The 17,875-nt window shown below is 56.5% G+C and overlaps 1 protein-coding gene across 12 annotated transcripts in view; it reads right to left on the bottom strand.

Annotated features, from left to right (window-relative positions):
- MYT1L (myelin transcription factor 1 like) overlaps positions 1–17,875 on the bottom strand; it is a 385,352-nt gene that overhangs the window by 25,531 nt on the left and 341,946 nt on the right. For all 12 annotated transcript variants that reach the window (XM_036881769.2, XM_036881779.2, XM_036881771.2 and 9 more), the window contains one exon: positions 3,322–3,384. In XM_036881769.2, the coding sequence (XP_036737664.2) occupies positions 3,322–3,384 (63 nt within the window). The remainder of the gene's footprint in view (positions 1–3,321; positions 3,385–17,875) is intronic.

The following is a 17,875-nucleotide window of genomic DNA, read 5'->3' as shown; positions in this document are numbered from 1 at the left end:
TTGAGGGAGGGAGAGGACGGACACGTGCGCAGAAAAGGGCCATGTTGGCAGAGAAAACCCACGCCCTTGGCTCTGTTTCCTGGAGACCCACTCTCCGACACAGACATGCAACCTCCACCACCCCAGGGGAGGGGCACGCCGGCCGTCTGCTCTGATCTCCCTGAAGTGTCCGCAGAAGGCGTGGTGGATGCTGGACATGTTTATTTCATGAGATTGTCAAATGCTTAGAGGTAGAGGTTCACGTGCATGTGAAGGACATTTTCCAGGTGGAACAGAAAAACACTGATATGTATTGGTATGTGCAGGCCAACAATAGGCTGCTGTATATGAGGGACGGACATGAGAATATATTGAACACGTGAGAGTCTTCACAAAAAACCGAAGAACCAGAAACCAGAGCATTAGCCGAGATGTCCTGGGGCGTGGCGGCAGTGGGCGGGGGCCCGGCGTCCAGGCTGTGAACTGGGTGGAAAGCGCCCGCTCTCCTTCCTTTCTGGGGCGGCAGAGTGCTGTCCCCGTCAGCCCTGGGCTCCTTCTGGGCATGCTGGTTCCCCGGTGGGCCCTGACTGCCAATGGAGGCCTCCCTGGGACCGGGGTCTGGGGCTGGGGGCTCTTCAGGAGGCTTGTCTCCTTTTACAGGAAAATGGGAAATATGGCGTGCCTGAGGCTGCTCCCCTAGCCGCCCGCACTTCTCTCCTCTTGCGGTGACCGTTCGGAAATCGGGGTCTGCACGGGTCCCTCCTCTGCCCCCTCAGCCTGCTGCCCCCGTGTGGCCTGGCTCCTGAAGCCTCTCTTGCAGGACCTGCTCTCTCCGGGGCTGTTGTGACTGGAAGCCGGGAGATGCCCTTGGCCCTGCGCCGTGTGACCTTAGCGCACCCGAGCAGTTCCTCTGAGGGTCTGATTTTCATCTTGGGTCCCCATTTCCTGTGTCCTGGAAATTCTGTGTCCCTTGGCTTGGCCACACTTATGTGTCTGTTGTTCCCTGGCACCTCTGCCAGGCGCTTTCCTCCCTTCCTCTCCTGGCTGTAGAAGTTCATCTACCCCTGAATCCTGGATCACATGGTGCTGACTCCCAGGTGTCCCTCTGCATCCGGAATAAAGCGCAAGCCGTGCGTCCTGCTGGCCGGTGCACATGGCCGCTCGGACGGCGCCTCTCCCTCCTATTAAAGATCACACTCCCATCTGTACCAGCTCACGCCCCCTCCACTTCTCATTTGCTCCTTCAGGGAATGACGCTGACATCTGCTCGTCCGCCTAAGCCAGGCCCCGGCTGCACCCCTGGTGGCTCCTTCTGCCTTGTTTTCCGCAGGTCCTGTTGGCCTTATGTCCCAAGTATCTTCTGAATCCAGCCACCTTCTACTTGGAGACACTGAATTAGGATGGCTGAGCATTCACTGTGAGCCGGTTGACGGACTCTTTGGAGTTCTTCCAAAGCCTCTTTACTTACCCCGGACAGGTCCATGCCTCTTGGCGTGGCGCACGGTTGTCTGGCCCTGCCCCCGGTCAGCCATCTCTGCCACCGCCTCGGTCTGTATTCATGATCGTCTTCTCAGGGCCCAGGTGTGAACCCAACACGATCACTCAGCCTGTGTCCTCCCAATCTGAGCGGCATCCTAGAAACCTGAGCCCAAAGCCAGGGGGCAGTTCCTGCCTTGTGCCCTGCGCTCAGGGCACCTGCTCAGACTCCTGGGGAGGGTGCTTTCTCCAGATGTCGGGCCGCCTTCATTTCTGAGAAGTGTGGCTCTCCTCCACTTGCACTGACCTGTCCATGGGGTCAAACGGCACAGGTCCTGGTGACCCCGTGCACTCTCTCCGCCGGCCACTCACCTGCCCCCACAGACCTGCTCACAATGCAAGATTCACAGTGAGGTGTCTGAGCAGAATTCAGCTGCGTGCTGTCTGGTGGGCTTCTCCTCAGCGACGGCCTCTCCATTCACCAGTGTCCCACTGGGAGGCCCTTCCTGCCTGTAGGTGGCCTGAGCTGCCCCCTGCCATGCCTCCTCCCACCCGCAGACCCCTCCTCGCCAGACCCTGCCCGTCCCAGTCCCTCGCCATGCCGGTCTGGGGCTCCTGGATGTAGCCGCCACTCCAAAGGCTGTTGGGTGGCCCTCATCCTGGATTCTGGGCTGACAGGGCGATCCTGTTCCAGGGGAGGAACTTTCCTAGACAGGACTGTGCTTCCCACAGTTCACTGGCGCTGAGGCAGAGACTCACTCTGTATCTGCACCTTTAGAGGAAATACCCTAAATTTGGAAGCATGTCAACGCTTAAGAATCCTTGCCTTCCTGGGCGATGAAATGGCTCAGTGTGGGGTGCGTGGACGGCTCCCAGACAGAGGGGGAACCGACAGGCGAGCTTGTGCAGAGAGCCGAGATGCTGGGCTTCCTGTGACTGAGACACGAGCTGACTGTGAGCACCTGGTCTGAGAAGGAGGGAGAGGTAACTCGGGCTGTCACAGCTGCTCAGGACAGCCCAGGGCCAGACCACACGAGGGGCCTGCGGCTTTGCCCGCAGGTCGGCCCAAGCCGCTCTGAACTCACATGGCTGAGGAGAAGGCGGCATGAGTGAGAGGACGGCTCACCCACGGTCCGGGTGAAGTTTGCACAAACAAAATGATCCGCGGAGAGGAGCCTCCCTCTGCACTTATGGCCATTACGAATGGACAGGCCTGGGCAAGCCTGCTTCACTGGCCGGGTCCTGACTTTCGTCCGTGGCTGGTTTACACAAGGCTATGAGCAGCCACTGCATCTCTACCTGGGCACACGCTCAGCCCCACTGCAGCTTCTGTGTAGGCAACAGCGGACTGGCACAGCAGGGCACCCTGCCTCTGACACGCCGTGACCCCCATGCGTGGCACTCACATTTGCTGTCACTCGCGGGCATTTCTGTGTGCTCAGCTCTGCTGATTTCTGCTCACATTGACTGGGCAGCCTGGCAACGGCTCACACCTCCGTGATTAGGAGGTCAGTCCTCAGTGGTGTCTGAGGGCTGCCCCTTCACGACTGTGCCCAGCAACCTTACAGTGTCCCAGGGGGCCCCTCCTCCTACACCTTGCAGGTTAGGGAGACGTGTCTTGGTCGACTTTAGAAATACTTCTTGCAGATGGAGCCAGTTGCAGGACAGGTGAGCCAGGGGAGGAGCTGTGGTCCTCAAATGAGAATTTGCCTTCTGAGGATGGGGCTGTCGAGGACTGCGTGGCACTGGGCTCTGGGTCTGTAAAGCCCGAATCTGCCCATGGGGTCTGCATGGAGCCTGTGCTGGCCATCCTCCAGGCAGATGGGGCGTGAGGCGGTGGATTTGGAGAACAAGCCCTCTACTTACCTTCGATGAGAAGCGTAGTTGCCAGTAATGTGCCCAGAGCCATCACAACCAGGGGTGGGACACCTGCAATTAAAAGTACAAATGGCACAATTTACTTGAAAGAAAGAAAATCCCCTGGACAATTAGCTTTCTTATTTACCCAGAACACTCTCTGTAGTGCTAACCTCCCTGCATAGAAGTCCTGGAATTGGCCTGGAAGCTCCCTGCCCCGCGTGGAGGCGCGCTGTTACCATCACCAGGTGCAGACCTGACGACCCGCCTCCCTCCTAGTACAATGAACTTTCAGAAGGATCATGAATTTCAGGAACTGCCCAGGATTCAGAAATCTCTGCGCACCCTCAGTCCCGAGGCGATTTGCTCCGAGTCCCTCTGCCTCCAGGCTCGCCTGTCCTGACCCTTTCCACTGCCTGGAGTCCCACACATGCAGTAAGGCCGGTGCTCGGGAGGACGCCCACGGAGGCCGAAGGGGCCGGTCCTCATCTGAACTGCAAACACCGGCGTTACAAGGGGCTCCTTCTTCACAGCCTGGCCAGCTGGTCAGCCCTTGATTCCAGCGTGGGCTGCACCTGTCCCTGGGCGCTGGGAATCAGGTCAACAAGCCTTCAGACCATCGCTGGGCCCTCGGGAGGTTTGACGTACCTCAAACTTGAGGAGAGCATGGACGTCTCTCCCTCAGCCAGGCCAACAGCTGAGATACTTAGTTCACAGGACCTCTCACCCTCTGCTGAGCCAGCCCTGGCCCGCAGTGCCCTCGCGCTGATGGGAGGGATGGTGCCTAGTTTTATGACGGTGGCCTCTGTGTGACTTCTTACATGTACCATCTCAAGAGTGACCAGGTAACACCCAGAGATGAGTTCACCGTGAGCTATTTCTGCTGTATTGTGCCCACCAGGAATGTAAGATTTAAGGACAAAAATTTAAGAATAAATTCTTCCTTTCCACTAAATTTATAACTCTTGAAAAGCAATGAGGATAAAGTGACTTCGCAGCAATATTACCCTACACCTGTGTGACATGCTCAGCATGGCCGGTGCCCCCATCCCTGCTCAGTGAGCGCAGGGACTGGACTCCTGGCAGGGACAATCCCAAATCCCAAGTACTTGATAAGTGGATGCTGCTTCTGAGAGATGTCCACTCGCTTTCCATTAGAAGGTCACCCTGGATATTGGGTGTTGAGACCAGGCCAGCAAAGGCCTGGCTGATGGATAGACCTCCTCAGGGTCAGAGGCGGGTGACCAGAGGCAGAGCGCGGGCAAGAAGCCGCACTATTCTTTTGTAGGGATGTCATAGTTTGACACTTGGATGTGTAAAAGAGATTTGGTGTCTAGAAATTGTCTAATTCTCGTTGAGTCCTAAGAAAGGGCACCTAATTCTAGATCTCAGGGTACAGAAACTGATACTTGCTGGGTCCCTATTAAAGGTGAAAGCCTGTGTAGAGGAGTAAAGAGGAGGCCGGTGTGTGGAAGAGGAGTCAGCCCTTCAGAATGGGAGCTGGAGGCAGAACGATGAGGTGTTTTGAACAGAATGCATGTATCAAGAACAACCCCGAATCAGGTTGTCGGCCTGATTTTGGTTGAAGTCACAGCTGTTTATGTGCATTTCCATTTTAATCACAAAGCTATTCTGTCAGTTGCTCTGTAATTATTTTCTAAATAATCACTTAGATGATGGAACTTTGCTAGCTGATATCCCAAATGGCACCTCATGTGGATAGACCCCCAAGCCTGCAATGCTCACAGAGGGAGGAAAATTTGAAAGCTATAAAAATCATTCCAAGAGCAGCTGATCTTCATGCACGTTTCTGTTTAGAAAATGTATCAAGAAACAGAAATGTTTCCTACCAGCCAATAATACACACTTAGCTTTGCTTTATTGCTCAAAAGAAAAAAGAAATTCTTAAAGTCTTCCTAATTTAAGCACTTAGTGCAAATTTATTTAAAGTTGATTCATTTTAATGTGAACAGAAATTTTTTCATATGCCCTTTTTTGGTGGGGGCAGGAGAAGGCTGACATATTCTGTTCAAATTTAAAGTGAGGCATTGTTCCCCCAAAATGAAAATGAAAATCAGGTTTTACTAAGTATAAAAAAAGATAAAGATTTTTGGAGTAGTTACTGTCTGTTTAAGCCATTTACAGATGCATGGTCTGATTAAAAAAGAGGTATTTAAAATGTCCTTTATCACCATGAAAATGAACAAACAGGATACTGATTTGGCTCATTTTCAGAGCTTTTATTGTGTTGGGAAAGAAAAAGAAAAAACATCCCCAGGAGGCTTTGCTTTCTTAAGAGGTCTGTTTTTATACTCAGGGTTTCAAGTTTGGTGAGTGGGGTTGAATCCCAGGCCTGCCACTTGCTGGCTGCATGGATGTGGGGAAATCCTTAAACCTGCCAAGGTTCATACTTGCCCCTGGGTGATGCCCCCTGCTCGTTTGTGAAGAGGATCAAGTGGGGGGAGGCCACAGAGGGCCGGCTCTGGGCAGACCCCACCCAGCTTATGCGGAACATGCTCAGCCTCTGGGCTCCCAGCGCCCCCACTGGGGCTTGGGTGTCTGGAGGGCACCCACTGCCTTCCACCGTCAGTCCCCCACATAGCTGGCTCCCGGTTTCCGAGGGGTGGTAATTTGGCTTTCTCGTCTGTAGGTGGTGCTCTGGGATCACCTGAAGCAGCCCAGGGTAGTTTCTCAGCTATTCTTTCTTCTGTCAGCTGTAGGGATTCTTTTTATGTTACTGCTTGAGACTGAAGGCTTTTTTAAACTCTCACATTTGCATACAAATTTCCTAGCTTTAAGAACCTCCACATTCAAAACTACAATTTTCTCAAGTCAGTGAACGTGGAAGTCGTGCTTCCCCTGACAAAAGGGGTCTTTGCTTCTCAGGTGGAGCCCCGGGTAAAGGGGAGGCATCAGGTCGAGGCACAAAACCGTGATCGGCATCTGCCATGGAACAGGGCATCTTCCCCACGCAGGGAGGCCCGAGGGGATCATTGAAATCCCCCGTGGATAGAATCAGAAATAAGCACGTGCTACACAGCGTGGGGTTTGAAATGGCGGAAGAGAGGGACTGGGTTTCCATGGAAACTCCCTGTAAGGCCTCCCAGGTTCCCAGCACTGAAGGGCGGCAGCCCCAGGGAAGACACCACAACTTGACAGCCTCCTTCCTGGCGGCCTGCAAAGGCACCAGGTCTATTTTAAGCTCCTGTGGTGAGGGATGTGAAGTTGTGTCAAATAAAACACTTCAGCGTATATGTCTCCTCTCTCACTGCAAGGTGCTGATGGTAACGATAGTCTGACAAAGCCAGTGGTGAATAAAATAGTCCCAGAATGTCTACTTGACACGGATACATTCAAAACAAAACGTCCGTGATGCCTGTGCCAGATCTACGGTCTTGTATTTGCCTTGGGGCTTAAGTAATGTCCAGAGAAAACAATTTTGCAACTACATGGTATTATCTGGCTGGAAAAATCGGTCTGGTATAGGCACCTAAGAATGGTGATGGAAAAATCATGAAATGTTTTAAAAAGTGTTTACATATCACCAAATCCAGGAAGAATCTAAAAAAAAAAAATCAGGACCACTCACAAACTTTTGGGATTTCTGACTTCCTGGAACTAGCCCTTCTCAAGTAGGGGCAACCTGGGTTTCTGTTGCTTCTGCAGATTCAAGATATAAAACAGATCTCTGATAGAAGATATCACCACTAACATCAAAAAAGACCTTTAATATCCATACCTTAAAATATTTAGCCATGAAAATCACCGGCTTTTGCAGTGGCAAACACCACAAACGTGCTTCTCCTGTCTGCCTCTGATCTGTCCTTGAGCAGGTCACCCACCACTGTGTGGCTTCCTCCCACTTACAAAACCACAGCGCAAAACAGGCTAAGAAAGTAGAAATCGGTAAACTACGGACTGAACTAGGACTGTCATTTAATTATTCACAAGAAAGTCTTCAAAGTGCCTCCTCTATGTTCTATAACCCCCCTCTTTAGAAAACAAAGATGAGGGCATGATAAATAGCTCGTTTAAGACAGACATTTCAAACGTGCCACTTTGTTTTGATAGGGATGCCCTCTAGTTGTGAGCGTGCACATTGAAGACATTTTCCACGTGTGGGGAGGCCAAAGTGCATCAACCCCGCTATGGATACGACAGCAAATGCCTGAGGAGTCCCAGACAGGCTTGACCTTCATGGACATAGTTCTTAGGGACCGTAGGGTGCTGCCGATGTCCTCTGTGGGTGCAGTGCGAACACCCAGAGTGAGTTTGGGTCTGCGTCTATCTGGGGAATGGCCTGGCACTGCCCACAAGAGGCCATGTTCCCTGGGAGCACCACCCACCCATGAGCCCTGATGTCTGCCCGAGCCTGGTACAGCTGCTGGGGCCTGAGCAGCCCTTCGCCCCCAATCAACTCAGCAGAAACGTGTTTGGAAGAGGCTCATGACCTCTCATCTTGACAGGTCAGCTGCTTATTTTTGAAAGTCTTATAAAGGCTGAAATACAGCCAGCCGGCTTGACTTGTCCGTGCGGCTGACGTCAGCACCCGCGGGCCGTGCCAGCACGACCTGGTTCTGAGCGCGGTGGCCGGAGCAGAGGCCTGCCTACAGACCTTGCGGAATGAGCGTATGGAATGTCGGCCTGCTGCACTCTGACTTCTCTGAAAAGTTTCATGGGAAGCTCTTTACATGTCTCTTTTCTTCTCTTTTCCATGGCAACTCTATCAAAGGACTTAACCAGTAAAACACGAAATATGAAAAAAAGTATCTTTTTTCTTATGGCCCTCAATTTTAAAAGAAATCATGAAAATGTAAAATTAGGCCTTGTCTAGAGTAGCAAACTGTATTTGCAAGCTGGGATGATTCAGGCCACATATATAAAAGCCTTTCCCCCATTTATATAAAACGTTCAATTCAAAAGGTGTTTTTTTGCCTAAGTACATATAGCTCTAAAAATATGTTCATTTAGATTTTTTGTCATATAAATGGAAAACAAGAAATGCAGAGGAGTGCAAAATGAAGATTTTTTAGGTGGAAAGATAATACATACTGATTCTTCCACTATATATATCCCTGCAATATTCTCCCCAAACAGGGAGAAACCGATCACCTGACAATATACATCACTACTGTCCAGTTCCTTACATACATTACCTGAAACTCAAGGAGACACAAACCTTGCAGTTTGTAAGACATTCGATAATTTTTTTCATTTAAAAAATCCCACTAAGTGTGGGTATTTTGAGTTTTCGGCCCGTCAGGGGAGCTCAGGGGGAAGCGCTGCCTGCCTCCTGCCAGTTGCAGAAACAGCCCAGCCGCAGCTGCATGGTCCAGGCATTGAGCCCTGGATGGGTGCAGCTTGGGTGGAGCTGTGTCACCCGTGCCTCTGTGCCTGCCTGCAGGGGCGCTGGCCGGGCAGCCTCCCTGTGCTGAGCCCCCAAGCGCCCACCCCCAAGGGAACGGTTCTCGGGGGGGCTTTTGGGGATTTGCCTCCCACTTTTGCCTCCGGCACCCCCAGGAGCCCCTTCCGTTCTCCTGTTTCCTTGAGAGAGGACAGAGGTTTCACACACGATGTGCAGGATACCCCAGAGTGTGAAGACCCACACCTCCCAAAAGGCCAAGTCAGGCCGACGACACTAGTGGAAGGACTGACTTTCCAATGTGCATCACGTGTAAACAAAAGACACCCTTTTCTCTGGGTCCAAGCACTTTTCTTTTTAAATCACACTCAAAACCAAACAAATAAATGAAACATAATTTTAAAAGTACTCTTAACATGATTAAAAAAAACCTTTCATTTTGAGGATTCAGATAAGGTAATATTTCAGACTAGCTTAGGCCTCAGGTTCCTACGGAAGTGGCCATGTGACCAGGCAGACAGATGTCAAAGCCCTGGCTCTCGGGAGACGCTGGCCAGGGACTGGGTGGGTGGACGAGCTTCCCGGTGCCCGGAGGCCCAGTGACCGCCCGTCCTTCCCCCGACTCAGGTGTCCAGGTGTCTTTGGGGGTGTGTGTGCCAGCCCGGCTTCCACTGTCAGTACCGGACAGTGAGGGCTCTGGGGTGCTGCCCCAAGCAGATGGGCGAAGCCTGGCCTGCTCCCGCCCTCCCTCAGGCCCTCGACTAGCAGGCTTGGCCGTTTGGGGAGCACCTGGGGACCACACGTCTGTCCACTGTTCATGCTGCATGCAAGTCTTAGTTTCTTTCAAACATGCAGCTTACAAATCAGAACCCACATGGCCCTGTGTGGATCATGCAGCCTGGATGCTGGGTGGGAGCCCAACCCGGGCCCTTGTTGCCCCACTGAACTGTTGCCCAGGCCCGTCTAGGAAAAGGCTGCTGTCCGCTGCGGCCGCACGTACCTAGCACATCCCGGCGTCCCACTCACTTAGCGGCGGTCCATGGGGACTGCTGCCGGAGCACATGCACGTCCAGCAGCAGTGGTGGCTAAGCAAGACACCGGGTGGCCGGAGCCGCGAGTGGGGTTGGACTCGAAGGACGCATGCAAAGAAAAACACACAGAAGGTGACCAGTGTGGCCGGCACAAGGCAGCAGACACCCCCACAGACCTGTCCTCGCGGGATTGCCTACACCGGGGAGGTGGGGGCTGCACACTGAGCATGCAGGGCCACGGGCCGGGCGTGGGGCTGGGGCAAGAGGCCGTACTCACCTGGGGCTGGTCAACTCGAGCGGGAGGCAGCCAGGGCCATGTGCACGTGCATTAGGGCAGGCCACTGGGACCTGCCCATGTGCCCTGGCGGGGTCCGTGCTGGCCATGGACCAGGGCCAGGATGTACAGGGAGCCCGGTACCCCTGACCTCCCCCACGCGCCCCTGCTCACAGTGAGGCGGCACTGGGGACACCACTGGGGTGATGCATGGGGTGCTGACCTTGTTGGAGGCCACCAAGTAGGGCATCGGGCTGGCCTGACAGCACCATGAACCCAGGCCATCCACCCCACCTTCCATGTTGCAGGCACACGTGCACAGGCCACACCCCACGCCTCATGCCCGGGGCAGGGACAGGGGTGCCCAGGGCAGGCCCTGTACCGCTGCTCAGGTCAGGACTCCAAGGCCTGCATCCCTGCCGGGCCAGGGCAGGCTTCCCGCTGGGGCCTCGGGGTCCACATGGCTGGTGAACTTGGAGGTGGAAAGCCAGTGACAGTGTGACACCACTTCCACTTCTCTGCTGTGGACAGTTTGACCTTTCAGTCGACAAAGAAGGTTTGTTTGATTTGAAGGCAGCCCAGTATCCCAAGCTCATCGCCCTTGGTGAGCGTCGGGAGGCAGGTGTCCCAGGACAGGAGGAGGGACGCCTGTTGGGCTGATATCTTACCCCTATTGTAACGTTCCTTTGATTTCCTTCTTCTACATGTGTCACACTGGGGGATCTTTTATTTTTTGAACCTGCTTTTTTTCTTAAGGAGAAAGTGTTTTTAATTCTAATCAAGACAAATGACAAGACCCCAGTTTCCCTGTGCAGGCCCGTGGCCCTGGCGTCCTGACTCCCCGCGCCCGGGGCCTCCGGTCCTCCTCCTCTGGGCCCGCCTTGCCCACGGTGCCCCTGTGTGTGCACTGTCACGGACCCGTTATCCCGGCCCCCTGCTTATCACCGCCCTCTTGTCTATCAAGTATCTTGCAGAGGGGGTTCTCCTCCGTCAGTCACTCTTTTAAAAAATGGAGTTCCAGCACCTTCTCCCTCCTCCCATGGAATCCGCCTTTTCCCCTGGTTTTACCTCATGTTCTTTTTATCAAAATTATAAATGATTTCAGAGACTCTTAGTTCTGAAGACTCCCAGTCTCACAAGGAGCAGCAGCCGAGGTCCCAGCACGGGCTGGTCCCACCGGACCCTTTACAGTGTCCCTGGTCATCAGTGTTTCCTGCCCTGGACTCTGCTGGGGGGCCCATCGCTCAGGAGCCCGGGGGCCCTTCTGCGCCTGATGACGTGGGAACGCACCTGTTCCTGTTCGCAGTCTGTGTTCATGGTGGTGACATGGGGGTGGTGAAGGAGGTGGCAGGGGGTGGGAAGGGCTCCGCATCGGGGCGCAGCCACGGGGCTCCCGACGTCACACCACATGGACTGCCATGACTTCCCCCGATTACGAGGGGGCCGATGGGAGCAGGGGGGCATCTGCGTAGGTACCCACGCGGCTTGCATGTGCTGCCCACAGGCTGGGTCTCTGCTCCACTGGGGAAGACTCAGCCGGGTGTCCCAGGAAGAGTCAGGGGGCAGCTGAGCAGGGCGGGGAGAGGGCCTGGGACCACAGGCCCCCGACAGAAGAGGCTCAGCGTGTGGAGCCTGCACCCAGGGCGATGCTCACGCTGACTGGGTGACCTGGCCTGGAGCCCGGAGGCTGGCACGGACACGGGCCCCCTCTACACGCTGCGGATGTCCGGATGTGTCTGCGGGGGGCACCTGCTAACGATGGAGCCTGCCCTGGGGCGCCGACCTCCCCGGCCTCTGAAAGAGAAACAGTGACAGCTCCGGCCCGAGGCTCACCGCTCTGTGTGGAAGGCTGGCATGAAGGTGGCGGGAGAGCCTAGGATGGGACGGGGTGCCCTACTGGCGACACCCCCTTTCCTGGGCCCTTGGAGACCACGAGCAGAGGACACAGCTCGGTCTACACAGGCCTCTCCATGTGGACTTCTTTCAAAGAGAAGCTGAGGAGCAACAGAGGGAATGAAGAAAGGAAGGTGGGTGCTCAGAAGACAGGAGGCGGCTGCACCGGCCAGGCTGTGGGAAGCGCTGCAGAGAGCTGTGGGCGCCAGACGGGGCTGCTGGGACGTGGGTGCCAGGGACACATGTGGTCATTTGACTGACTTTCTCTGGTAGGAAGAGACCCTCGGACTCGCGCAACGGACGAGTCCCTGCCTGGAGCACCTCCCTGCACCCAGGCTCTGGGCACATTCCAGCTATATTGCAAGGGTGGCTGCGGGCAAATGGATGAACCATGCCACTTGAGAAAGATGAACGAAGCACTTGGGTTTCAGCCTAGAGGAGAGGAGATGCCAGGAAACAGTCCTTTCCCTGAGAAGACGCCTCGCTCCCAGCGTCCACGTGGGCCCGGGGCCTGCCCAGGGCATGTGCCGCAGGCCGAGGAGAGCACAGGTGTGGCGGGGTCCAGGATCAGCTGGCTGACCGCAGGAGCGCGGGGATCGCAGGATGGGCTTGGCTGGGGCCCACTCGTGGCTGCCCCGAGAGCCTCCTGGCTGAGGGCCAAGGCTTGGGGTGGCCCTGGGAACAGCAAGTGCCCACCTCTCTGGGGAATGGAGATGCCCCTCCAGGGGGCTCCGGGTGAGTGGGTGCTCCTGGGAGGGCCTTTCCCCAGGGGGTGGAGGGCAGGGCTCCCCGCAGGACAGGCTGCGGGCTTTCGGGAAAGCCCGGCCTCGGGGTCACAGACTCGCGTGTGCGTTCTCCACCCTCCGTTTCCTCCAGCCGGGTTCTCACCACCAAGGAGTGTCCTCCCTCAAACACGCCCTGTGCCTTGGCCTCCCCCTGTTGCCCCTCCGGCCTCCAGACCCTGCAGGCCTGGCCAGCAGCCCTCCCTGAAACCCCAACACCATCCCTTTCTGCCCCCAGCTCGGCACTCGGAATGTGGTGTTTCTTCCATCTCTGTGTCCCCTGCTCATGGAAATGTGGCCTCTGGAGCCGGGCCTGGGCAGTGTGGCAGCCAGTGCCCACGCCAGCCTGCCCACAGCTCTCGTCTGCTGGCACAGATGGAGGCAGGGGTGGTTGGTAGGAAGTATCTTCTGTGCAGCCAGGGCCTCGGTAGCTGCTTCATGAGTTGCTGAGGTGCCTTTAGATTTCCTGGTTAGCAGACAAGGTGCCAGGAGTCGCAGAGCTGGGATGGGTCCCCTGGCAGGTGCGAGCCCATGGTGGGGAGGCACGTGAGTGCTGGTTAGGGTGTCTTTGTGTGGGAGGCTGGGGCGCTGGGACTCTTGCTCTGAGCAGGTGCAGCCGAGGCTCCGCCCCCACAAGCCCTCCTTCCCATCCGAGGGGAAGCAACCTGGGCTTCCAGAGCCCTGCCCCTGACCTCAGCCTCAATCCCTAAAATAGGGCACAGATGCCCCCCAGCACCCACGTGCCTTCAGGGTCAGGCGTGCAGCCCTGCAGCAGTACCATCCCAGCTCTTTCCTCTTGCAGGTGGACTAGGTTCTGGGGCTCCTCCCTTCCCGTGGCTGCTGACCCTCCTCCCAGTGGGGGGAGCGGGTGCCTGCACGGAGCCCAGGGAATGTCCCTGGGGTGGCTAGAGTGCCGAGTTCTGCAGGACGGTGGACGAGAACGGGTGCAGGTCTGACCGCCACCCGGCGTGAGGCAGCCAGAGGGAGCACCAGCAGTCCCCTGGGCCGTGAGTCCCGCCGCGGACGTTCCAATTGCTCGTGCTCTCCACTGCATCCCAGGAGCTGGATTCTGCCCCAACTCACAGGAGAAACAGGCACAGAAATGCCCGGAACCAAGGGCAGCGGCTGGAGCCGCCTGGGGCAGGTGCTTATAGGAGCGTGGTTCCTGGTGCCACCCGAGAAGCCAGAAAGGAGATGTCTGTGGGAAGGGCAGGCTGTGGTAAGCATCCAGGAGGGGTGTGGGGTGCGGGAGCGGGCATGTTCATGGACAAGGTGCCCTCAGGCTGGGAGCATCGTGGGCGCTGCAGGAGGGCACCCAGCAGACGCATCTGGGTGACACGGGTGCCTGATGCCCTGGGCCAGGGAGCCACGGCTCACAGTGAATACCAAGCAGAAGCTGGGAGATTGTGCCTGGCCCATGGGCCCATCACTGGCCGAGAGGGAGGCATGGCAGATGGCGCCCACCAGACCTCAGGCAGGCGGTGGACAGTCCCACGGAGGTGGCCTTGTGCTGGTGGGAAGGGGGCTCTGCGGCGGCCCTGGGAGGCCTACGCGTGGCTCACAAGAGCCTCCGGGCCTGAGTTCTGTTCTGCTGCTCCCCCACCCTTGGAGGTTTGGTCTAACGCATCAGGTTCTCCAGGCCTAACCACCAGCTAGGACAGAGTGCTTGTCCCTGGGGGCATGGCCAGCCACCCAGCGCAGCGCTGCCAGGAGACCAGGCGGAGCAGTCAGTGAATGGCGGAGGCCGGGCTGCGAGCGTGGCACCTGGAGAGCGGGTCTGAGGCTGCCCGCTGCCCCGGCACGTTCCTGCTGTTTCCCAGGCAGCGGCGCCGGGCTGTCCTACCGGGATGCGCTCGCCAGTGAGGTGCACCGTTTCAGGCCCTTCTTTTCACCATGAAGTGTCCGGCGCTGACAACGGGGTAGGGAAATCTCTGCACGCGACTTGGGGTGGGGGCTGTGGGCACTGACAGCATCTCATGAAAGGAAAGCGCTTCTCATCTGAGCTTGAAATCATTTACAAACATGGCTGTTCCAGAGTCTACTCAATGAAAGCTTCACTTGCATAACCCCAAAAAGGTGTTTGTTAGAGAAAGAATTACACTTAAAAATAATTTTTGTTATGGAAGCTATAAAGGAAGAATAGGAGTGCTTTTCCAGAAAAAGGAAGGAATGAAAAAGATAAAGAAGGGAAGGCAGGAGGCCTTTGAATGGGGAAATACCTTAGAGCGCACGGGCCTGCGTTGAGGTTTAATTTTCACGTCTCAAGAGCAGCTGGGTGGGGAGGCGGTCTGGGGGGCAGCCTTTGGCCCGGAAGGCAGGGCACCTGTGGCTGACCCGGGCAGGGAGGGCGCTCTGCGTCCCCCGATGCCCTGCGGCTGGCCTGTGGCTGGGAGGGGGTGCGGGATGGGGAGTGAGTTGCCATGGCAACCTCCTCCCTCAGTCACCATGCAGCTGGTTCCATAATGCGCAGGAGAAGTGTAAAAGCCTGGTTCTGAGCAGCAGGGGCTGAGGGGGAGCACGGTCCGAGGTGGGCAGGCCCGGTCCTGGGGAGTGCGGGGAGGGCACGGCTCAGCCGCACTGCCCCTCCCCCAGGTGACAGCACCCAGGCAGAGCCAGGAGCCGTGTGCAGACACCCCGCAGCCCTCAGAGCCTCCTTCACACATCGAGGTTCTCGGAGCCTCAGGAGCCGAGGGGCTGCCTCGCACCTGGTCCACCGAGGTCCACCTGCAAGAGTCTGAGCCACGCCAACTCAAAACCCAGTTGGCCTTTTTGTGTCCTGAACATTGGTCAGCTTTGTGAGCTGCAACCTTTCCTCTTCATGCTGCAAAGACATGGCACGCACCCATGTGGTTTTGTGCATGGACCTGTTACAGGACCGCCCTGCCCGTGTCATCCCAAAAACAGGTCCAGGGAGGCACAGCCTGTGGGAGAGGGCCCCGTGCTGGGAGCCACGCTCTGGGGCTCTGCGGGCCAGCCCCCCGGCCCGCTGGCTGTGCTAGTGCAGCTCACTGCGCGAGCTGGTGTGTGTGCGCGTGTGGGGCGGAGACGCAGCTCTGTGTCCCACGTCCACTCCCAGCCATAAGGGAGAGCGTCTGCTCTGCGATGTGAGGACGGTGGTGTGGGCACCGGGCTCCTGCTGCTGAGCCCTCCAAGTTAGAGTCCTGCGAAGGTGGCCATCCTTCTCCTAGCGTTAGAGGCAGTAAGTTCAAGGTTCAGAAAAGCCAAATAACGAGTCCCAGCTGCCCAGCTAATGTGTGGCCAAACCAGGTGTAGGTCAGTTTGCATGAGTCTGGAGCCTGGTTTGCCCTCCCACATTGCCAGGATTTTCACTTCTTACGTCAACTATTGACCTAATGAGCCCCTGAAAGTGCGTCGAAGATAAACTGCGTCTTTTGCACAGCTGGTGGTTGGCAGGGCTGATGAATCATCCTTGCCTCTTCCCAGACGAGATGTCAGGCATGGAGGCGCCGGTGCCTCCTGCTTGGTTGATGTCAGTCGTGCAGTGGTTCATAGAAGAACCGAGTCTAGATGATGAGAATTTCTCCATTGACGTCAGTTCACTGCCGTTATTTCCTGGTCCAGAGATGAGGGCATACCCTGCCAGGGGGTGCAGTGAAGCAGCTCATGGCCTCACTCTTTGCCACTTCTTGCAATGGGAATGGACCGATCCAGCCGCTGGTGAGCCTTCCTTGGGGACTGGTCCTTCCCGCCAGGCAGCTCCCTCCACCCGGTTCTAGGCGGGCTCTGGAGTCATGACACGCTGCCCTCAGGGGGCCCCTTGGGCACCCGGGTCTTGTGGGAGCATAGCCACTCTGCCGGGCTCTGGGCTGCGCTGCCCCAGGGGCTCCCACCACCCCTTCAGTCTCTCCATGTGTCTCTGGATCAGAGCCCACACTTCAGAGGTAAACGAAGGTGCCCGCATCGCCTCACAGGCCAGCCAAGACCGGCAGGTCAAGCCCACCGTGAGCCAGAAGCATCCATCCGGGTGGGATTCCGAAAGAGGGATTCCAAAGAGGTGGGGCTTGTCAGAGCCTCCGCACACTAGAGACGCTCACCAATGTCCATTTGTCCTCTACTTACAGAAGACTGGGTTGAAATCTTGTCTCTGTGAAAAGCAGCTTAGAAATACTAACCGAAGAGCGATACTCATTCTTGGATGCTGGGCTTCTTGGCGCATGGTTGTCGTGTTGGACTAGTGCCCGGCTGTGGCCACCAGGCCCTCAAGCCAGTTTCCTGCTTTGAAGCCACCACTTCTTCTCTGGGGGCCGTGCTGCCCCTTCAGCCTGCCCTCTGCAATAGCTGTCCATTGGTGAAAGGGACATATTTGGCGATTTGAATGCATCTCTAAGACCTCATGAAAGGATAGGAAAGGGGGCCAGAAATGGATATTCCATAGGGATCTGAGGAATCACGAGTGTGAGATGGGCTGTTTGCTGATACCACGGCCCTGTGCTTCTGGGCACTGTTACCAGGTCTTGCAGTGAAGCCTCTGGAAAACATCCTTATTTTGATGGACTGAGCATCAAATGACCTGTGTCTAAATGGACCCTCCTGTACTGTCCTTAAACCCATAAGTGGCTGACCACTGAAGTGGCTGGAGTTATGGGTGTCACCATGGCGTGTTTGCATGAGGGCCACAGAGGGGACAGGCCAGGCCGAAGGGAGCATCTGGACCCGGTCAGCTGCTGAGTCACTCTATGACTCTGGAAGTCCTTTGGCCTGCCCACCCCATTTCCCAGCCTGTGGGTCTGGGGTCCCAAGCACCCCTCCTCGGCTGGGCTCCGCGCAGCATGCACACCCTGTGTGGTGCGCCCACCAGCCTGGACAGAGTGCTAGACGGCGCGCTCTCTCTCAAAGCTCAGAAGCCCTGGGAGGTGGGGGAGGTGCTGCTGTCACTCCTTCCAGAGAGGAACACTGAGAGACATTTCACTGACTTGTTGAAGGCCGAGAGGCTAGAGAGAACAGGGGACCCAAGCGAAGGCTCTCTGACCCCAGAGGGCCTGGCCTGGCACCCCTGCAGCCGCCTGGCTCAGCCAGGTCCGCCTCCTGCTAGTAGCTCAGAGCCTGACGCAGAGAAAATGCTTCAACAGTGGCAGCAGAGCGCTGTGAGGAACAGGAGGGCCAGGATGTGCGCGAGGCCTTCCCGAGAGGCCCGGAGCCCCGTTACCGAGGTAGGGTGAGCACCACAGCCCCCCCGGAGCCGACAGGTGCGTTGTGCCTG

Source organism: Manis pentadactyla, chromosome 2 (genome assembly GCF_030020395.1).
Source record: "Manis pentadactyla isolate mManPen7 chromosome 2, mManPen7.hap1, whole genome shotgun sequence".
Classification (NCBI taxonomy): domain Eukaryota; kingdom Metazoa; phylum Chordata; class Mammalia; order Pholidota; family Manidae; genus Manis; species Manis pentadactyla.
The sequence above is the reverse complement of the archived record's forward strand: the minus strand, read 5'-3'. Positions and strand labels throughout refer to the sequence as shown.